This window comes from Coregonus clupeaformis, unplaced genomic scaffold (genome assembly GCF_020615455.1).
Source record: "Coregonus clupeaformis isolate EN_2021a unplaced genomic scaffold, ASM2061545v1 scaf0586, whole genome shotgun sequence".
NCBI lineage: Eukaryota > Metazoa > Chordata > Actinopteri > Salmoniformes > Salmonidae > Coregonus > Coregonus clupeaformis.
Window position 1 is genome coordinate 203825 of NW_025534041.1, and position 23914 is coordinate 227738.

Sequence of the window (23914 nt, forward strand, 5' to 3'; positions counted from 1 at the left end):
CAATGTGATTTTCTGGAATTTCTTTTCTCATTTTGTCTGTCATAGTTGACGTGTACCTATGATGAAAATTACAGGCCTCTCTCATCTTTTTAAGTGGGAGAACTTGCACAATTGGTGGCTGACTAAATACTTTTTCCCTCCACTGTATCTAAATGAGATATTTCTGTATTTAATTTCAATAAATGTTGCAAAAATGTATTATGGGGTGTTGTGTGTAGATGGGTGAGAGAGAAAAATATATTTCATCCATTTTGAATTCAGGCTGAAACACATCAAATTGTGGAATAAGTAAACGGGGTACGAATACTTTCTGAAGTACATAATATATTACCTCAACTACTTCGCACCCCTGCACATTGACTCGGTACCGGTGTATATAGCATCATTATTGTTATATTATTGTGTTACTATTTTATTTGTTACTTACTTTTTAACTCTGCATTCTTGGGAAAGGGATCGTAATTAAGCATTTCACGGTAAAGTCTACGCCTGTTGTATTCCGTGCATGTGAAAAATACAATTTCATTTTGAAATGGCAACATGATGCAGTACTTTTGACCAGGGCCAACTTCACGGTTGTCTCTCCCATCCAATGCCAGCGCAAAATCAAATATTTCAAAACATTGTAGTGTACAGAAAGGCCAAGGACTGTAATATAAGAATTTAAACTGAACTACAAATATATTGGGGACGGGCTATGATGGAGTCGCAGCAGAAGAACACAGTGCATTACAAGTGTATGACAATGCGTAAAGGCGCATGGCTTTCTGTATGCATGAGCGAGGCCACTGTCCAATATTTACATTTTCATTTTAGTCATTTAGCAGACGCTCTTATCCAGAACGACTTACAGGAGCAATTAGGGTTAAGTGCCTTGCTCAAGGACACAGCGACAGATTTTTTACCTAGTCGGCCCTGGGATTAGAACCAGCGACCTTTCGGTTACTGGCACAACGCTCTTAACCACTAAGCTACCTGCCGCCCCATATATATAATGTAGGCTTCAATACGAAGGACTCTTTAGGCTACTTTTAGATGTACACTTTTTCCCTTTATAAAGCCTTTTACATTACATGCATGACCGTTTTTATCGACTGCCGCTTTTTCATAATTTGACCACACATCTTGCTATAGGTTATCATATTGAGGTTCTGTTAGCAAATCTTTACTGATCAATGATTTGGAGGAAACTAAACCACAGTCGTTCTCCCAGCATGTCATTTTTCCCCCCTTTGGTACTGTTTAGGCCCATACTAAAGGTTATTTACAATACAAGATTACAATACTATAAAGACAACGTAAACATCTGTCCAGACCTGTTTGGATCATGCGTTGCGCCATTCAGAGATGCACTTTGTAGCCTACTCTGTAACTTGAACCTGTTTCTGTTTCTACGGTACATTAGGGGCTAAGCTAAAACTGTATCCCAAATGGCACCCTATTCCCTACATAGTGCACTACTTTTGACCAGAGCCCCATAGACGTTGGTCCTCTACAGAGAGGGAGGGAGGGAGGGAGGGAGGGAGAGAGGGAGGGAGGGAGGGAGGGAGGGAGGGAGGGAGGGAGGGAGGGAGGGAGGGAGAGAGGGAGGGAGGGAGGGAGGGAGGGAGGGAGAGAGAGAGAGAGAGAGAGAGAGGGAGGGAGGGAGGGAGGGAGGCTGAAATAGGGGAGGGAGGGAGGCTGAAATAGGGGAGGGAGGGAGGCTGAAATAGGGGAGGGAGGGAGGGAGGCTGAAATAGGGGAGGGAGGGATGGAGGCTGAAATACGGGAGGGAGGGAGGGAGGCTCGCTGAGGAAGGTAGGCTGAGAGAGACATTAGACACCAGGGTCCTGTTCATTACACACCAGGGTCCTGTTCATTAGACACCAGGGTCCTGTTCATTAGGCACCAGGGTCCTGTTCATTAGGCACCAGGGTCCTGTTCATTAGGCACCAGGGTCCTGTTCATTAGGCACCAGGGTCCTGTTCATTAGACACCAGGGTCCTGTTCATTAGACACCAGGGTCCTGTTCATTAGACACCAGGGTCCTGTTCATTAGGCACCAGGCTCCTGTTCATTAGACACCAGGGTCCTGTTCATTAGGCACCAGGGTCCTGTTCATTAGGCACCAGGGTCCTGTTCATTAGGCACCAGGGTCCTGTTCATTAGACACCAGGGTCCTGTTCATTAGGCACCAGGGTCCTGTTCATTAGGCACCAGGGTCCTGTTCATTAGACACCAGGGTCCTGTTCATTAGGCACCAGGGTCCTGTTCATTAGGCACCAGGGTCCTGTTCATTAGGCACCAGGGTCCTGTTCATTAGGCACCAGGGTCCTGTTCATTAGGCACCAGGGTCCTGTTCATTAGGCACCAGGGTCCTGTTCATTACGCACCAGGGTCCTGTTCATTAGGCACCAGGGTCCTGTTCATTAGGCACCAGGGTCCTGTTCATTAGACACCAGGGTCCTGTTCATTAGACACCAGGGTCCTGTTCATTAGACACCAGGGTCCTGTTCATTAGGCACCAGGGTCCTGTTCATTAGGCACCAGGGTCCTGTTCATTAGACACCAGGGTCCTGTTCATTAGACACCAGGGTCCTGTTCATTAGACACCAGGGTCCTGTTCATTAGACACCAGGGTCCTGTTCATTAGACACCAAACCGAAGAAAACGACAGAAAAATGTAGGGTCCAATGAAAAATGATCATTTTTGTTTTCCGTTCTCGTGTTCCGTTGTAAAAGATTTATAAATGTTTTCCGTTGCCCTAATGTACACAAGCCTGGCCTATCTGGAAGAGTTGCCGTCTTCTTGGAATAATCTAGAAAGCAAATCTGGTTTTGTTAGTAATGTAGAATGAGGGAAAATGCCTCAGTTCTAATCTAAGTAAGGAGTTTGGAATTGTAGTTGAGATCTGTTTGGAATGTGCATGGCAATGCTTTAGACGAAGGACTCGGCTCATTGCTCATGCCAGTATCGCTTAGGTTTGGAAGGACTTGGCAGTTTGCTACATCCAGTGTGTGTTGTTTCCTGTGTGCTCATGCTTTTATACACCAGAGTAGACCCGTGGTTCTGAAGTGGTTCTGAAGCTGTCACACATTTCAAACCAAGCAGTCAGTAAGCACCATGAAAATATGCTTTTGATTCACATCTACAGATGGTGTGGTTTCTTCCTAAACACAATCACCACATTGATCTCCAAGTAGAGAAAAAAATAACATTGTAGAAAAAATATCGGAGATGTTTCAGTCACCTTTTAATATCCAGCATTGCCTATCACAATAGGCTTCTCTCATTGCGTGTATGATTAAATAAAAATATAAGTTGATGCATATTACATATTGCCAAATAAGCTATACATCACTCATATTTAGAAGACAATAAAATGCTAGCAGGCTTATTTAAAGTTATCAGTGTTGAGATATTGTATTTTCATCCACTTCCACCCCCCACTGGTTATAGAATACACTGCTTGTTTTGTGAAAGCTGTTTCCTTCAGCAGGAAGACCATGCTGTCTCTCTGGCTGTCTCTCTGGCTCTCTCTCTGTCTCTCTCTCTGGCTGTCTCTCTGGCTGTCTCTCTGGCTGTCTCTCTGGCTGTCTCTCTGGCTGTCTCTCTGGCTGTCTCTCTGTCTCTCTCTCTGGCTGTCTCTCTGGCTGTCTCTCTGGCTGTCTCTCTGGCTGTCTCTCTGGCTGTCTCTCTGGCTGTCTCTCTGGCTGTCTCTCTGTCTCTCTCTCTGGCTGTCTCTCTGGCTGTCTCTCTGGCTGTCTCTCTGGCTGTCTCTCTGGCTGTCTCTCTGGCTGTCTCTCTGGCTGTCTCTCTGGCTGTCTCACTGTCAGGCCGTCCCAAATGGCACCCTATATTTATTTAACTAGGCAAGTCAGTTAAGAACAAATTCTTATTTACAATGACGGCTTACACCGGCCAAACCCGGACGATGCTGGGTCAATTGTGCGCCGCCCTATGGGACTCCCAATCACGTCCGGTTGTGATACAGCCTGGAATCGAACCAGGGGGTCTGTAGTGACGCCTCAAGCACTGTCACGCCATGGCTCTGGGGAGGCTTGTATGTTGAGCCAGGGTGTGAGTGTTCTTTGTTTTTCTAGTTCGAAAGTCTGGCGAGAGACATGGAGACCTGGTCCACGGGTAGGAGAGACGCCCAGAACATTTTTAGGGGGGGGCTCACGCCGTGGACGACGGGGCAGCAGGAGGCCACCAGGTTACGGGAGTCACTGGTCACCAGGGGGAAAGAGGATGTAGAGGCACGGCGAGAGGTACTGGGGTGTGTTGCCAGTCCGGTCCGGCCTGTTCCTGATCCCCGCGTAGGGCCAGTGGTGTGTGTTCCCAGTACGGTCCGGCCCGCCCCTGCTCCCTGCACCAAGTCAGTGGTGCGTTTCGTCAGCCCGGTCCGGCCCGCTCCTGCTCCCCGCACCAAGTCAGTGGTGCGTTTCGTCAGCCCAGCTCGGCCCGCTCCTGCTCCCCGCACCAAGTCAGTGGTGCGCTTCGTCAGCCCGGCTCGGCCCGTTCCTGCTCCCGCACCAAGTCAGTGGTGCGCTTCGTCAGCCCGGTCCGGCCCGCTCCTGCTCCCCGCACCAAGTCAGTGGTGCGCTTCGTCAGCCCGGTCCGGCCCGCTCCTGCTCCCCGCACCAAGTCAGGGGTGCGTTTCGTCAGCCCGGCTCGGCCCGTTCCTGCTCCCCACACCAAGCCAGTGGTGTGCGTCGTCAGTCCGGCACAGCCCGTGCCTGTTCCACCGGTGCCTGGTTCGGCACGGGTCAGCTGCTTCACGCCGGAGCTAGAGCAATCCGCTCCACCAGTGTGCAGTCCAGCTCCGGTCAGCAGGGCCAGACCGGACCAGGGGTACTTTGGGGGGTTAGAGAGGGAGTGGGGATCATGCCCGGAGCCGGATCCGCCGCCAAGGCGGAGTGCCCACCCGGTCCCTCCCCTGTGGTATTTGGTTGGCGCGGTCGGAGTCCGCGCCTTTGGGGGTACTGTCACGCCCTGGCTCTGGGGAGGCTTGTATGTTGAGCCAGGGTGTGAGTGTTCTTTGTTTTTCTAGTTCATGTATGTCTATGTTGGCCAGAGTGGTTCTCAATCAGAGGCAACGAGTGTCAGCTGTTGCTGGTTGTCTCTGATTGGGAACCATATTTAGACAGGCTGTGTTCCCACAGTGTTTGTGGGATCTTGTTCCAGTGTGGTTTGTGTTAGACCGAGGACGTCACGTTATTGTTTTGTTCGTGTAATCATTAAATAAAAAGTGTGTTCGCCTTCAACGCTGCGCCTTGGTCCTCTGTTCCCGACGATCGTGACAAGCACTGAGATGCAGTGCCTTAGACCGCTGGGCCACTCGGGAGCCCAGAGTAGCAGACTAAATAGGGCATAGTGCAGCCTTTAACTGGGCTGATGAAAGGGAGAGAGTGGTAAGACAGGATACAGGCCACCTTCACTAGCCCTGTTTATACCTGGTTCTAACATGCATCCTTTGTCTTGATCTTGTCCACATTTTGATTGTGCCCACATTTACAGACAGGTGTAGACGATTAAAAGACGCATTGTGATCTGATTGTGATGAGATTTTATAAGTGTAAACAGACAAGATCAGGACAAAAGACTCATGTTAACGGCGGGTATAAACGGAGTGTTTTTTAAAACTGGGCTATAGATGGCTCCTCACTGAGGTAGAACATTACTACTGCAGGGTGCCAGTCATCAGAACAACACTGGGATGCTTCTTGGACTTTGTGGATATGGAATGCAAGGTGACGGATGGATAAATGTATTGAAATTATTGAAATAGTTGGGTACAATATATTTAACCACATCTGTTCACTGTTACAGTGATACTGTACATGGCAGCGGAAAAGTCAACACTCATTCAACCCTAGAAAAGGTGTGTCTCTGCTCTGAGGGTGTCCTAACGACAACCAATCAGATGATACAGAATTGGTGTAATTTGGCTGGTTGCCCTAACAACGGCTGGTTGCCCTAACAACGGCTGGTTGCCCTAACAACGGCTGGTTGCCACAGCTCTTTTAACCTCCAGTGTGCTTTTAATTCAAACCAGTCGATGTTGAAGTGATTTATTTATGATGGGTTTAGAGTTCTCTCATGTTATTCAAGTGGAGTGAAGCTCATCTGTGGTTGATTTCCTCCCCCCAAGTTCTCGGAGTCCTGATTGGTCGACAGAGGCCAGCTGGGAGGGATGACAGAGAGGCTGAGGTATCTGTCCTGTAGAGGAGGGTTGTGATTGGTGCATCACTGGGCCTGGGCTTCTGTTACACTCCTCAAGGAACACAGCTGGAGAGAGGAACCATAGAACACTGGAACCCACTTGGTGTTCTAGTGGAACCCACTTGGTGTTCTAGTGGAACCATAGAACCCACTTTGTGTTCTATTGGGAAACTTTTACTATAGAAACTTTTTCTCCTTACAAATTAATTAAATGTACAGTTAGTATACTAGCTCCAACATCTACATTGTTTTAACCTGTCACCCACTGTTGTGTGTAGAGAGGCTGGAGAGAGGCTGGAGAGAGGCTGGAGAGAGGCTGGAGAGAGGCTGGAGAGAGGGGCAGTGGCTGGGTGGGTAGTGGGTGGAGAGCAGGGCCAACTCTAGACTTTTGAGGGCCCTAAGTGAGATTTGTTTGGGGGGGCCCCCCACCTCATGGCAAAACATTTGTGGCCCTTCTCTTGACGGCAGAGAGAAAAATGTACGTTTTAAAATGGAATTGAGTGAAGATTTGAGGAATGTGATTGGACATTGAGGCCTATGACATTGGCCTACATCTCGTCTTGCGCAGAATATCAGATCTCAACAATGATTGGAGAAGTGTTTAACATCACCACTACCACGTCCTGATGATACAGTATATATCTTTACATAAGCACAATGTGACTGCAAAAGACAGGTTGGAATGTCTGACTGAAATACGGGATTTTTTCTAAATGACTGGTGTTTGAATTTGTTGATAAAAAGTGGGACATAATTGTTTCGTTGCAGGACAAAGGGCCAACATGTTTACTCAGGGGTGTGAATAATTATGTAAATGAGATATTTATGTATTTCGTTTTCAATACATTTGTAAACATTTCTAAAAACATGTTTTCATTGTCATTATGGGGTTTTGTGTAGATGGGTGCGAGAAAAAAAATCAATTTTGAATTCAGGCTGTAACAACAAAATGTGGAATAAGTCAAGGGGTAGCCCACCCAACTACCTCATCCCCATATTGTTATTTACATTGTTATTTATTCTGCTCATTTGCACCCCAGTATCTCTATTTGCACACCTAGCATTCCAGTGTTAATACTAAATTGTAATTATTTTGCACTATGGCATATTTATTGCCTTACCTCCATAACTTATTACATTTGCACACACTGTATATATATTTTCTGTTGTATCTTTGACTTTATGTTTTGTTTTACCCCATATGTAACTCTGTGTTGTTGTTTTTATCGCACTGCTTTGCTTTATCTTGGCCAGGTTGCAGTTGGAAATGAGAACTTGTTCTCAACTGGCTTACCTGGTTAAATAAAGGTGAAATAAAAAATACAAAAAAATAAAAGTATGAATACTTTCTGAAGTCACTGTGTTGCATACAGCTGTGTGAGGGTTGAGAAACCGTGTGCATTTGGGCAAGTAATGTACAGTATGTCTCAATATATGTGGACCAAGAGTCAAGACCATGGTCAGTGGTCGTAACATCACTGTCATTCAGTGAAACTGAAAAAGCTGTCTGTGCAACACATGGTCAGCTGATTCACTGCAAATGAAACATAAATAGAACTGAAGAATAAAAAGAAGTCAAGGTCGGTCGCGGTCGTTTCTAATGTGCAGTTTTTACACCGTTTTTTTTTTTTTTGGGGGGGGGGGGCGCTAGTTACCAAAAGCAGCACCTGGATGTAGAAGACCTGCAGTGCACAGGGACTTTATATTCTCTCAATATACTACAATAATGACAATGTGACCATTTGGTGTTTTATCTGATGAATTGCCAGTTCAAACTGCAGATATAAACGCAGAACTCTTCCATTTGCTTTGTCTCCAGGCTCGGCCTAAAGGGGAAGGCCTGACCCCGTATCAGGGCAAGAAGAGGTGTTTCGGGGAATACAAGTGCCCTAAATGCAAGAGGAAGTGGATGAGCGGGAACTCCTGGGCCAACATGGGACAAGAATGTATGAAGTGCCACATCAACGTTTACCCTCAGAAGCAGGTAAATACTTCAATTTTTATTTCCTATCCATGATATTAGCCTGGTCTCAGATCTGTTTGTGCTGTCTTGCATATAGGTCTACATATGAGACCAGGCTACCATGACCATCCAACTGTTCTATTGGCTCAAGGACAAAGCACATTATTTCAACTGATTGTTGTTTATTACTGATCTATAAACTACTACTTAACAATTTCTAAACTACTTATAAAGCCCTTTATAAATCCTATAAATACCTGTGGCCAGGTCTCCCTTGTAAAAGAGGTCTTCGGACCTCAATGGGACCTGGATAAATAAAAGGTTGAATACACTGTGTTTGAAATAGCTTAATGTAAAGTGTGTTACCTGTGTTTCTCTGTGTAGAGACCTCTGGAGAAGCCTGATGGTTTAGATGTTTCGGACCAGAACAAGGAACATCCACAGCATCTGTGTGAAAAATGCAAAGTCCTCGGCTACTACTGTCGTCGCGTTCAATAATAACCTGCCGTTACCTGTTCATGGAGTTGCCCCCTAGACAGATCAATAATAACCTGCCGTTACCTGTTCATGGAGTTGCCCCCTAGACAGATCAATAATAACCTGCCGTTACCTGTTCATGGAGTTGCCCCCTAGACAGATCAATAATAACCTGCCGTTACCTGTTCATGGAGTTGCCCCCCTAGACAGATCAATAATAACCTGCCGTTACCTGTTCATGGAGTTGCCCCCTAGACAGATCAATAATAACCTGCCGTTACCTGTTCATGGAGTTGCCCCCTAGACAGATCAATAATAACCTGCCGTTACCTGTTCATGGAGTTGCCCCCTAGACAGATCAATAATAACCTGCCGTTACCTGTTCATGGAGTTGCCCCCTAGACAGATCAATAATAACCTGCCGTTACCTGTTCATGGAGTTGCCCCCTAGACAGATCAATAATAACCTGCCGTTACCTGTTCATGGAGTTGCCCCCTAGACAGATCAATAATAACCTGCCGTTACCTGTTCATGGAGTTGCCCCCTAGACAGATCAATAATAACCTGCCGTTACCTGTTCATGGAGTTGCCCCCTAGACAGATCAATAATAACCTGCCGTTACCTGTTCATGGAGTTGCCCCCTAGACAGATCAATAATAACCTGCCGTTACCTGTTCATGGAGTTGCCCCCTAGACAGATCAATAATAACCTGCCGTTACCTGTTCATGGAGTTGCCCCCTAGACAGATCAATAATAACCTGCCGTTACCTGTTCATGGAGTTGCCCCCTAGACAGATCAATAATAACCTGCCGTTACCTGTTCATGGAGTTGCCCCCTAGACAGATCAATAATAACCTGCCGTTACCTGTTCATGGAGTTGCCCCCTAGACAGATCAATAATAACCTGCCGTTACCTGTTCATGGAGTTGCCCCCTAGACAGATCAATAATAACCTGCCGTTACCTGTTCATGGAGTTGCCCCCTAGACAGATCAATAATAACCTGCCGTTACCTGTTCATGGAGTTGCCCCCTAGACAGATCAATAATAACCTGCCGTTACCTGTTCATGGAGTTGCCCCCTAGACAGATCAATAATAACCTGCCGTTACCTGTTCATGGAGTTGCCCCCTAGACAGATCAATAATAACCTGCCGTTACCTGTTCATGGAGTTGCCCCCTAGACACTGTTCTTGGGTCAGTTTAGCAATTTCTCCACCAATGGTTAAGGTTAGGTCTGGGGGAGGGGAAGCTGATCCTAGGGTAAGGGTAAACTTCACCCCGGAGCCAAGTTCACTGCCCTGGCCTTTAACTCACTTAAACCTCCAGTGGTTTATGAAGAGGTGACACTCAACCAATGTGTTATATATACACTGCTCAAAAAAATTAAGGGAACACTAAAATAACACATCCTAGATCTGAATGAATGAAATAATCTTATTAAATACTTTTTTTCTTTACATAGTTGAATGTGCTGACAACAAAATCATACAAAAATTATCAATGGAAATCAAATGTATCAACCCATGGAGGTCTAGATTTGGAGTCACCCTCAAAATTAAAGTGGAAAACCACACTACAGGCTGATCCAACTTTGATGTAATGTCCTTAAACCAAGTCAAAATGAGGCCCAGCAGTGTGTGTGGCCTCCACGTGCCTGTATGACCTCCCTACAACGCCTGGGCATGCTCCTGATGAGGTGGCGGATGGTCTCCTGAGGGATCTCCTCCCAGACCTGGACTAAAGCATCCGCCAACTCCTGGACAGTCTGTGGTGCAACGTGGCGTTGGTGGATGGAGCGAGACATGATGTCCCAGATGTGCTCAATTGGATTCAGGTCTGGGGAACGGGCGGGCCAGTCCATAGCATCAATGCCTTCCTCTTGCAGGAACTGCTGACACAATCCAGCCACATGAGGTCTAGCATTGTCTTGCATTAGGAGGAACCCAGGGCCAACCGCACCAGCATATAGTCTCACAAGGGGTCTGAGGATCTCATCTCGGTACCTAATGGCAGTCAGGCTACCTCTGGCGAGCACATGGAGGGCTGTGCGGCCCCCCAAAGAAATGCCACCCCACACCATGACTGACCCACCGCCAAACCGGTCATGCTGGAGGATGTTGCAGGCAGCAGAACGTTCTCCACGGCGTCTCCAGACTCTGTCACATGTGCTCAGTGTGAACCTGCTTTCATCTGTGAAGAGCACAGGGCGCCAGTGACGAATTTGCCAATCTTGGTGTTCTCTGGCAAATGCCAAACGTCCTGCCAAACGTCCTGCACAGGTAAGCACAACCCCCACCTGTGGACGAAGGGCCCTCATACCACCCTCATGGAGTCTGTTTTTGACCGTTTGAGCAGACACATGCACATTTGTGGCCTGCTGGAGGTCATTTTGCAGGGCTCTGAGAGTGCTCCTCCTGCTCCTCCTTGCACAAAGGCGGAGGTAGCAGTCCTGCTGCTGGGTTGTTGCCCTCCTACGGCCTCCTCCACGTCTCCTGATGTACTGGCCTGTCTCCTGGTAGCGCCTCCATGCTCTGGATACTACGCTGACAGACACAGCAAACCTTCTTGCCACAGCTCGCATTGATATACCATCCTGGATGAGCTGCACTACCTGAGCCACTTGTGTGGGTTGTAGACTCCGTCTCATGCTACCACTAGAGTGAAAGCACCGCCAGCATTCAAAAGTGACCAAAACATCAACCAGGAAGCATAGGAACTGAGAAGTGGTCTGTGGTCACCACCTGCAAAACCAGTCTTTTATTGGGGGTGTCTTGCTAATTGCCTATAATTTCCACCTGTTGTCTATTCCATTTGCACAACAGCATGTGAAATGTATTGTTAATCAGTGTTGCTTCCTAAGTGGACAGTTTGATTTCACAGAAGTGTGATTGACTTGGAGTTACATTGTGTTGTTTAAGTATTCCCTTTATTTTTTTGAGCAGTGTATATATACACATATATATACACACACAAATATATATATATATATATATATATACACATACACATATACATATATACACACACACACATATATATATATATATATATATACACGGTGAAGGAAAAAAGAATTTGATCCCCTGCTGATTTTGTACGTTTGCCCACTGACAAAGAAATGATCAGTCTATAATTTTAATGGTAGGTTTATTTGAACAGTGAGAGACAGAATAACAACAACAAAATCCAGGAAAACGCATGTCAAAAATGTTATAAATTGATTTGCATTTTAATGAGGGAAATATGTATTTGACCCCTCTGCCAAACATGACTTAGTACTTGGTGGCAAAACCCTTGTTGGCAATCACAAAGGTCAGATGTTTCTTGTAGTTGGCCACCAGGTTTGCACACATCTCAGGAGGGATTTTGTCCCACTCCTCTTTGCAGATCTTCTCCAAGTCATTAAGGTTTTGAGGCTGACGTTTGGCAACTCGAACCTTCAGCTCCCTCTACAGATTTTCTATGGGATTAAGGTCTGGAGACTGGCTAGGCCACTCCAGGACCTTAATGTGCTTCTTCTTGAGCCACTCCTTTGTTGTCTTGGCCATGTGTTTTGGGTCATTGTCATGCTGGAATACCCATCCACGACCCATTTTCAATGCCCTTGCTAAGGGACGGAGGTTCTCACCCAAGATTTGACGGTACATGGCCCCGTCCATCGTCCCTTTGATGCGGTGAAGTTGTCCTGTCCCCTTACCAGAAAAACACCCCCAAAGCATAATGTTTCCACCTCCATGTTTGACGGTGGGGATGGTGTTCTTGGGGTCATAGGCAGCATTCCTCCTCCTCCAAACACGGCGAGTTGAGTTGATGCCAAAGAGCTCGATTTTGGTCTCATCTGACCACAACACTTTCACCCAGTTCTCCTCTGAATCATTTAGATGTTCATTGGCAAACTTCAGACATGTATATGTGCTTTCTTGAGCAGGGGGACCTTGCGGGCGCTGCAGGATTTCAGTCCTTCACGGCGTAGTGTGTTACCAATTGTTTTCTTGGTGACTATGGTCCCAGCTGCCTTTAGATCATTGACAAGATCCTCCTGTGTAGTTCTGGGCTGATTCCTCACCGTTCTCATGATCCTTGCAACTCCACGAGGTGAGATCTTGCATGGAGCCCCAGGCCGAGGGAGATTGACAGTTCTTTTGTGTTTCTTCCATTTGCGAATAATCGCACCAACTGTTGTCACCTTCTCACCAAGCTGCTTGGCGATGGTCTTGTTGCCCATTCCAGGTCTACAATCTTGTCCCTGACATCCTTGGAGAGCTCTTTGGTCTTGGCCATGGTGGAGAGTTTGGAATCTGATTGATTGATTGCTTCTGTGGACAGGTGTCTTTTATACAGGTAACAAACTGAGATTAGGAGCACTCCCTTTAAGAGTGTGCTCCTAATCTCAGCTCGTTACCTGTATAAAAGACACCTGGGAGCCAGAAATCTTTCTGATTGAGAGGGGGTCAAATACTTATTTCCCTCATTAAAATGCAAATCAATTTATAACATTTTTGACATGCGTTTTTTTGGATTTTTTTGTTGTTATTCTGTCTCTCACTGTTCAAATAAACCTACCATTAAAATTATAGACTGATCATTTCTTTGTCAGTGGGCAAATGTACAAAATAAGCAGGGGATCAAATACTTTTTTCCCTTACTATATATATATATATACACATACATATATATACACACACATATACATACACACATACACCCAACTGTACACACACACACACACACACACACACACATGGGTGTATATACAGTGGGGGAAAAAAGTATTTAGTCAGCCACCAATTGTGCAAGTTCTCCCACTTAAAAAGATGAGAGAGGCCTGTAATTTTCATCACTGTACATATACACACATACATATATACATCCAAGTTTATCATTTTAAAAAGGCTAATTGATCATTAGAAAACCCTTTTGCAATTATGTTAGCACAGCTGAAAACTGTTGTGCTGATTAAAGAAGCAATACAACTGGCCTTCTTGAGACTAGTTGAGTATCTGGAGCACCAGCAATTGTGGGTTCGATTACAGGCTCAAAATGGCCAGAAACAAATAACTTTCTTCTGATACTCGTCAGTCTATTCTTGTTCTGAGAAATTAAGGCTATTCCATGCGAAAAATTGCCAAGAAACTGAAGCTCTCGTACAACGCTGTGTATTACTCCCTTCATAGAACAGCGCAAACTGGCTCTAACCAGAATAGAAAGAGGAGTGGGAGGCCCCGGTGCACAACTGAGCAAGAGGAAAATACATTTGAGTGTGTAGTTTGAGAAACAGATGCCTCACAGGTCCTCAACTGGCAGCTTCATTAAATAGTACCCGCAAAACACCAGTCTCAACGTCAACAGTGACGAGGCGACTCCGGGATGCTGACCTTCTAGGCAGAGTTGCAAAGAAAAAGCTATATCTCAGACTGGCCAATAAAAAGAAAAGATTAAGATGGGCAAAAGAACACAGACACTGGACAGAGGAAGATTTGAAAAAAGTGTTATGGACAGAAAAATCGAAGTTTGAGGTGTTTTTATCACAAAGAAGAACATTTGTGAGACACAGACCAAATGAAAAGACGCTGGAGGAGTGCTTGATGCCATCTGTCAAGCATGGTGGAGGCAATGTGATGGTCTGGGGGTGCTTTGGTGGTGGTAAAGTGGGAGATGTGTACAGGGTAAAAGGGATCTTGAAGAAGGAAGGCTATCACCATTTTGCAACGCCATGCCATACCCTACCCTGTGGACGGCGCTTGATTGGAGCCAATTTCCTCCTACAACAGGACAATGACCCAAAGCACAGCTCCAAACTATGCAATAACTATTTAGGGAAGAAGCAGTCAGCTGGTATTCTGTCTATAATGGAGAGGCCAGCACAGTAACCGGATCTCAACCCTATTGAGCTGTTGTGGGAGCAGCTTGACCGTATGGTACGTAAGAAGTGCCCAACTTGTGGGAGGTGGTTCAGGAAGCATGGGGTGAAATCTCTTCAGATTACCTCAACAAATTGACAACTAGAATACCAAAGGTCTGCAAGGCTGTAATTGCTGCAAATGGAGGATTATTTGACGAAAGCAAAGTTTGAAGGACACAATTATTATTTCTATTTACAATCATTATTTCTAACCTTGTCAATGACTACATTTCCTATGCATTTTGCTATATTTCCTATTCAAACTCATTTCATGCATGTTTTCATGGAAAACAAGGACACGGTAGTGTACATCATGTATATACACACCTACTCATTCAAGGGTTTTTCTTTATTTTTTACTATTTTTTACATTGTAGAATAATAGTGAAGACATCAAAACTATGAAACAACACATATGGAATCATGTAGTAACCAAAAGAAAAGTGTTAAACAAACCAAAATATGTTATATTTGAGATTCTTCAAATAGCCACCCTTTGCCTTGATAATAATAATAATAATAATATGCCATTTAGCAGATGCTTTTATCCAAAGCGACTTACAGTCATGTGTGCATACATTTCTTGTGTATGGGTGGTCCCGGGGATCGAACCCACTACCTTGGCGTTACAAGCGCCGTGCTCTACCAGCTGAGCTACAGAGGACAGCTTTGCACACTCTTGGCATTCTCTCAACCAGCTTCATGAGGTAGTCACCTGGAATGCATTTCAATTAACAGGTGTGCCTTCTTAAAACATAATTTGTTAGAGCTAATCAGTTGTGTTGTGACAAGGTAGGGGGGATATACTGAAGATAGGCCTATTTGGTAAAAGACCAAGTCCATATTATGGCAAGAACAGCTCAAATAAGCAAAGAGAAATGACAGTCCATCATTACTTTAAGACATGAAGGTCAGTCAATACAGAACATTTGAAGAACTTTGATGAAAGTTTCTTCAAGTGCAGTCGCAAAAACCATCAAGCGCTATGATGAAACTGGCTCTCATGAGGACCGCCACATGAATGGAAGACCCAGAGTTACCTCTGCTGCAGAGGATAAGTTCATTAGAGTTACCAGCCTCAGAAATTGCAGCCCAAATAAATGCTTCACAGAGTTCAAGTCTCAGACACATCAACTGTTCAGCGGAGACTGCGTGAATCAGGCCTTCATGGTTGAATTGCTGCAAAGAAACCACTACTAAAGGACACCAATAAGAAGAAGAGACTTCCTTGGGCTAAGAAACATGAGCAATGGACATTAGACCGGTGGAAATGTGTCCTTTGGTCTGGAGATTTTTGGTTCCAACTGCCATGTCTTTGTGAGACGCGGTGTGAGTGAACGGATTATCTCTGCATGTGTATTTCCCACCGTAAAGCGTGGAGGAGGTGGTGTTATGGAGTGGGGGTGCTTTGCTGGTGACACTGTCTGTGATTTATTTAGAATTCAAGGCACACTTAACCAGCATGGCTACCACAGCATTCTGCAGCGATACGCCATCCCATCTGGTTTGGGCTTAGTGGGACTATAATTTGTTTTTCAACAGGACAATGACCCAACACACCTCCAGGCTGTGTAAGGGCTATTTTACCAAGAAGGAGAGTGATGGAGTGCTGCATCAGATGACCTGGCCTCCACAATCCCCTGACCTCAACCCAATTGAGATGGTTTGGGATGAGTCGGGTGGCAGAGTGAAGGTAAAGCAGCCAACAAGTGCTCAGCATATGTGGGAACTCCTTCAAGACTGTTGGGAAAGTATTCCAGGTGAAGCTGGTTGAGAGAATGCCAAGAGTGTGCAAAGCTGTCATAAAGGCAAAGGGTGGCTATTTGAAGAATCTAAAATATAAAATATATTTTGATTTATTTAACACTTTTTTTGGTTACTACATGATTCCATATGTGTTATTTCATCATTTTGATGTCTTCACTATTATTCTACAATGCAAAAATAAAATAAAAACCCTTGAATGAGTAGGTGTGTCCAAACTTTTGACTGGTACTATATATATTCTGTACTATGATTTTTTCTGTATAAAATATGCAACAAATATCTAATAAGGAAATAGTAAATGTGTATCTGTATAATTAATATCGGTTTTAAAGGATGGTACATACTTTTTTGAATATCTTTGAAAAGCCATTAACTGTTTTGTGTATTATTTTGTCTAGCAATACGGCAGAGTGAAGGTAAAGCAGCCAACAAGTGCTCAGCATATGTGGGAACCCCTTATTATTTTGTCTAGCAATATGCTATTTGTATTAACAAACAAGTGCCTTATACCTCATTATATTTTTATCTGTGAAAAAGTGCTTATTGTGTAGGGTATGTACGCTACCATTCCAAATACGTTTTTGTTAAACCAAATGGAATATTGAAGCACTAATGCTATTATGAATGGAAATTGTCATTATATGGAGCAGATATTATACCAATACTCTTTTGCACCAAAACTAGATAGTAATTCACCACTGTGCTATATGAAATAAATAAAACAATTTTAATGCTGCAATGTATATTTCACTTTAACTGACATTGTTGACAAAATAATTGACTTGTATGAAATACAATGTTGCCTCCCTCCTAGTGAAAAGGATGTACCCACAGTAATAGGATAAGTTACATGCATGCATTACTTCCTGAATGTTTGGATTGGAAGGAAGTTTAACTAGGGATAAGTGATCATATATAGCTGTTTTTGCCAGTGTTTGTGCCATCATGCCAATTCCTTGGCTTGACAGGTGACAATGAAGTTGGCAAGAGCACAAACAGATCTGGGACCAGGCTATAGAAGGAGTCCAGAGATCTGGGACCAGGCTATAGAAGGAGTCCACAGATCTGGGACCAGGCTATAGAAGGAGACCACAGATCTGGGACCAGGCTATAGAAGGAGTCCACAGATCTGGGACCAGGCTATAGAAGGAGACCACAGATCTGGGACCAGGCTATAGAAGGAGACCACAGATCTGGGACCAGGCTATAGAAGGAGACCACAGATCTGGGACCAGGCTATAGAAGGAGACCACAGATCTGGGACCAGGCTAAATCATATGGGCTCAGTACTGTAAAAATGGAAATGTTCTAATGGAACTGTGAAGGGGGTTCGGATGGAACCGTGAAGGGTGTTCTGATGGAACCGTGAAGGGTGTTCTGATGGAACCTTGAAGGGTGTTCTGATGGAACCGTGAAGGGTGTTCTGATGGAACCGTGAAGGGTGTTCTGATGGAACCGTGAAGGGGATTCTGATGAAACTGTGAAGGGTGTTCTAACTCCTGCTGTGAAACCAACAGTACGCACAATGGGCCCGATTCAGACTTATGAAATCTATTCATTTTTTACACTATTTGATTAAAGCACTTCTCAGAAGTTGGTATTCAGACTGACTGTATGCAGGTGTATATAAGGTTTTGCAGGTGTGAACACCCTCCCACTTGCTGACCAACAGATTTTCTTGTGGAGTTCATTTAATAGGGTTTTTAGTACATTTATCTAAAGCCATTCCTTTAAATACGGTGTACCTTTAATACAAATGTTCCTTGACAGACTCACTAGAATATATATAGAGACAGATTTCTTTCATTGATCCCTATTCTGAACCTATCTAAATACATGCATATTCGTCTCCTTTTCAGCACCAATTGGTAGATACAAATAAATAAAAAAATTATGCTCTGATCTTGTATATTATTTAGGGTTAGGAAAGTATTTATGAATGATGCATAAACAGGGATGGAGAACCTTTACACAGTAAATACACTGCTCAAAAAAATTAAGGGAACACTTAAACAACACAATGTAACTCCAAGTCAATCACACTTCTGTGAAATCAAACTGTCCACTTAGGAAGCAACACTGATTGACAATACATTTCACATGCTGTTGTGCAAATGGAATAGACAACAGGTGGAAATTATAGGCAATTAGCAAGACACTCCCAATAAAGGACTGGTTTTGCAGGTGGTGACCACAGACCACTTCTCAGTTCCTATGCTTCCTGGCTGATGTTTTGGTCACTTTTGGAATGCTGGCGGTGCTTTCACTCTAGTGGTAGCATGAGACGGAGTCTACAACCCACACAAGTGGCTCAGGTAGTGCAGCTCATCCAGGATGGCACATCAATGCGAGCTGTGGCAAGAAGGTTTGCTGTGTCTGTCAGCGTAGTGTCCAGAGCATGGAGGCGCTACCAGGAGACAGGCCAGTACATCAGGAGACGTGGAGGAGGCCGTAGGAGGGCAACAACCCAGCAGCAGGACTGCTACCTCCGCCTTTGTGCAAGGAGCAGCACTGCCAGAGCCCTGCAAAATGACCTCCAGCAGGCCACAAATGTGCATGTGTCTGCTCAAACGGTCAGAAACAGACTCCATGAGGGTGGTATGAGGGCCCAACGTCCACAGGTGGGGGTTGTGCTTACAGCCCAACACCGTGCAGGACGTTTGGCATTTGCCAGAGAACACAAAGATTGGCAAATTCGCCACTTGCGCCCTGTGCTCTTCACAGATGAAAGCAGGTTCACACTGAGCACGTGACAGAGTCTGGAGACGCCGTGGAGAACGATCTGCTGCCTGCAACATCCTCCAGCATGACCGGTTTGGCGGTGGGTCAGTCATGGTGTGGGGTGGCATTTCTTTGGGGGGCCGCACAGCCATCCATGTGCTCGCCAGAGGTAGCCTGACTGCCATTAGGTACCAAGATGAGAACCTCAGACCCCTTGTGAGACCATATGCTGGTGCGGTTGGCCCTGGGTTCCTCCTAATGCAAGACAATGCTAGACCTCATGTTGCTGGAGTGCGTCAGCAGTTCCTGCAAGAGGAAGGCATTGATGCTATGGACTGGCCCGCCCGTTCCTCAGACCTGAATCCAATTGAGCACATCTGGAACATCATGTCTCGCTCCATCCACCAACGCCACGTTGCACCACAGACTGTCCAGGAGTTGGCGGATGCTTTAGTCCAGGTCTGGGAGGAGATCCCTCAGGAGACCATCCGCCACCTCATCAGGAGCATGCCCAGGCGTTGTAGGGAGGTCATACAGGCACGTTGAGGCCACACACACACTACTGAGCCTAATTTTGACTTGTTTTAAGGACATTACATCAAAGTTGGATCAGCCTGTAGTGTGGTTTTCCACTTTAATTTTGAGGGTGACTCCAAATCCAGACCTCCATGGGTTGATAAATTTGATTTCCATTGATAATTTTTGTGTGATTTTGTTGTCAGCACATTCAACTATGTAAAGAAAAAAGTATTTAATAAGATTATTTCATTCATTCAGATCTAGGATGTGTTATTTTAGTGTTCCCTTTATTTTTATGACATTAGTGAATGAAAAATAGGGGTTTGCTTCATCCTGAAAGTCACCATATCCAATTGTTCAATCCATGAAATATTGGAAGATGAGAAACGTGTATATTAGGGGTTAAACAATATAAATCCACCCTAAATGACAACAGTTCAGTCGTAAACAGTTCAAACTGCTACGTGGTCTGCGTTCCATAATGATTCAAATAGGCTACATGTCCTAAACTTGTAATACGTTAGCCTAATATGAACCACTACATTTTACATTTACGTCATTTAGCAGATGCTCTTATCCAGAGCGACTTACAGTTAGTGAGTGCATACATTTTTATTTTTTATACTGGAATCGAACCCACAACCCTGGCGTTGCAAATGCCATGCTCTACCCTACCCTGGACGACGCTGGGCCAATTGTGCGCCGCCCCATGGGTCTCCCGGACACAGCCTGGATTCGAACCAGGATCTCTAGTGGCACAGCCTTAGACCACTGCGCCACTCGGGAACGACCATCAGGAACGACCACACAGACTTGATAGAGGAAAGAAATATAAATGAACGATGTAATGGAGTGAAGCAACATGTAGGCTACAAATTGAAAGAGATGAATAGTCAGTGGACTGAAGTGAAATGTAATACGTATGTGGGTATTACTGACGGCGACATACAATTAAAACATTCTACAGGGCATAAATCAACTCGGTAGGTTCGGCGCTACGGTCAGTGTGCACGTGTTTCCTTGAACATGAACCCATTGGCCTACAATGACATCCTATTACACGTGTTTCCTTGGACATGAACCCAGAGGCCTACGATGACATCCTATTACAAAATGAAAATAAAATGCAGACAATATAAACACCCTCCAGAAATGATCCCAATATAACTTATTAGTCCATACGATCAGGCAGGTGATCTATTTAGCAATAGTTATTACCTCCTGATGCAGCCCACCTGATGTAGCCCACCTGATGCAGCCCACCTGATGTAGCCCACCTGATGTAGCCCACCTGATGTAGCCCACCTGATGCAGCCCACCTGATGTAGCATAGTGGCTAGTAATTAATAGGCTGAGGATTGCCCATTTACCACATTAGGCTAATCATTAGCTAGATCACACTGTAAAGGCTAATCATTAGCTAGATCAAACTGTAAAGGCTAATCATTAGCTAGATCAAACTGTAAAGGCTAATCATTAGCTAGATCAAACTGTAAAGGCTAATCATTAGCTAGATCAAACTGTAAAGGCTAATCATTAGCTAGATCAAACTGTAAAGGCTATTCATTAGCTAGATCACAAACTGTAAAGGCTAATCATTAGCTAGATCACACTGTAAAGGCTAATCATTAGCTAGATCAAACTGTAAAGGCTAATCATTAGCTAGATCAAACTGTAAAGGCTAATCATTAGCTAGATCAAACTGTAAAGGCTAATCATTAGCTAGATCAAACTGTAAAGGCTAATCATTAGCTAGATCAAACTGTAAAGGCTAATCATTAGCTAGATCAAACTGTAAAGGCTATTCATTAGCTAGATCACAAACTGTAAAGGCTAATCATTAGCTAGATCAAACTGTAAAGGCTAATCATTAGCTAGATCAAACTGTAAAGGCTAATCATTAGCTAGATCACAAACTGTAAAGGCTAATCATTAGCTAGATCAAACTGTAAAGGCTAATCATTAGCTAGATCACAAACTGTAAAGGCTAATCATTAGCTAGATCAAACTGTAAAGGCTAATCATTAGCTAGATCAAACTGTAAAGGCTAATCATTAGCTAGATCAAACTGTAAAGGCTAATCATTAGCTAGATCACAAACTGTAAAGGCTAATCATTAGCTAGATCACAAACTGTAAAGGCTAAACATTCGGCTAATCATTAGCTAGATCACAAACTGTAAAGGCTAAACATTCGGCTAATCATTAGCTAGATCAAACTGTAAAGGCTAAACATTTGGCTATCTTCTTGCTAGTTATAGTAATATATTGATGACTTTAAAGACCCCGCCCCCCCCAAAAAAAAAACATTACACTGCACTCAGCCAACCAAGGTTAATGTAGCGTAAATATAAATGTAGCCTACTGGTTACATACTGCTGCTAATAACTCTGCTTCTAAAACGGTGCATTTTACTAATTGCTTTGAGAAATAAGGGTAGACTAGTAAATGTCGTAGTAAATATATAATGTTATAGCTTGGTCTGACTAAAATCTTGTGCATGACCCATTTTGTGTTGGGCCTTTGTATTCAATACAATGGACAAAAGAGTCCTATCTTGTCAGCCTTGTCAGCAGGTGGCTAAGGACAACACCCACGCCATAGGTCTCTCAGTTCTTCCAACTCACGAGTTCTTGCTCTGAGGACACACACACACACACACACACATCATCACTGATAAACACACACACACACACACACACATCATCACTGATAACACACACACACACACACACACACACACATCATCACTGTTAAACACACACACACACACACACACAAAAATCCCCTTCTCTTAGGCTGAACATCTGAAGACAGAGAACCCGACTCAGAGCCAATGCAACAGTGATACTAACCTGGAGGGGACCTCGCCCAACTCATCAGGACCAATCAGAAGATCAGAACTACTAGATTCAACCTACTTCATTTTATTGTATAAAATGTCAGCACACAATGTTTCGGGGCTCTCTTCTGATAAACTCCCTACGAGTTTGACGAACGGGTCCGTGCACGCTATTCCAGATATCTTTACCTCTGAATAAACTGCCTTTATTATACCATATCCACCCTGTCCAAAGTCTCTACTTGGTCTCAGTTCTCCAGTAAACTTGTTTTATCAACATAAATCTAGAAAGCTCAGTGATCCATTTTATCAAAACTACTTTCAAAAAAATTTGTTTTCCCGCGACTGCATGAAGAATGTTTTAGGCTACAAAAACTGAGTATACAGAGGAATATTATTTTCTTGCATAGAATTCGACACGCTGAACAATGGAATAGGTAAACTACTCTATGGGGTTGTCTGATTTTGCTGTTGCTTAGACTACTTGTGTTGTTGGCTGTGGAAAATTAAACGTGGACAACAATTTTTGGGATATTTGTATACAAATCTTTTTTAAATGATTAACTTGCTGTATTACATTTTTTCCCCCCCAGTATGCGAGCACAGCACATGTAAGAAAAAAAATACAATTAATGACAGCAAATTTCGCGGTAAGCTTTCCAGTGACGACAGAACAAAATGCACCAGGCAAGGTGGGATCTTTGTGTCGAACATTAATTACGCGAGAAATGGCAACGCCTTTGTGCAAATATTGATATAATAACCATCATATGGAAGTACAATTGGTGTGAGGTTTTCCCACTACAACTCGGGAAAGCATGCAGATAGATGCTCGGTTGCCATTTGACAAATACAAAATCATCTTGCTCTTTTGTGTCCATAATAATCTCATCACGTAGACTATCTCCGCAAGCTAGAGCACACATGCCAAGACCAGAGTGGGCACATTCGCTACATAACGCACCATTTTCTAGTGACAAAACCATCAATAGAGTTGAAAATGTGATGGAAACCCATTCCACTTCGGTAGGCTACATGGGAATTGACCCACAAAAGTACTTTTTATTTGCACAGCGTCAGCCTTTCATCCGCAAAAACTCAATTTGATGGAAACATCTCTGGTGGGAAAATGTGCACATTACTTTATGCTGATTTTAAGAATATTCACATGAAAATCTGTCAGCAATTGGGTAGAAACCTAGCTAGCATAGTCTAGTCCGGAGCTGGTATATGTGAACAATTCCACCTCTTCATGTTAGTCTTTCCACTCCAACGTGACAAAGATCATTCAGACAAGATAAGCAACTGAATCTTCTCATCCTACTTGTATTAGTCAAACCCAGCCCAAAATAAAATGGTTCTTCCTGACTTAACAAGATCATTGGTGAAATGGAAGGCAGAGCCAAATACAACACATTCAGAGCCAAGCTGTTTCTCCACAAGAGGAAATTAAAACCCTCATCTCAGATGTTACTGCCGATCCCCACCGCAAAACATTTTGACTGATGCGTACG

General features: G+C 44.2%; 1 protein-coding gene across 1 annotated transcript in view; it reads left to right on the plus strand.

The window, feature by feature from the left end:
* The window catches only part of LOC121555350 (zinc finger CCHC domain-containing protein 24-like), a 63014-nt gene extending 53178 nt beyond the window's left edge, over positions 1-9836 (plus strand). The window contains exons 4-5 of the mRNA XM_041869184.2: positions 8025-8189; positions 8553-9836. Coding sequence (XP_041725118.1) covers positions 8025-8189; positions 8553-8666 — 279 coding nt within the window. The 3' untranslated portion in view covers positions 8667-9836. The remainder of the gene's footprint in view (positions 1-8024; positions 8190-8552) is intronic.
* The last annotated feature ends 14078 nt before the right edge of the window (positions 9837-23914 follow it).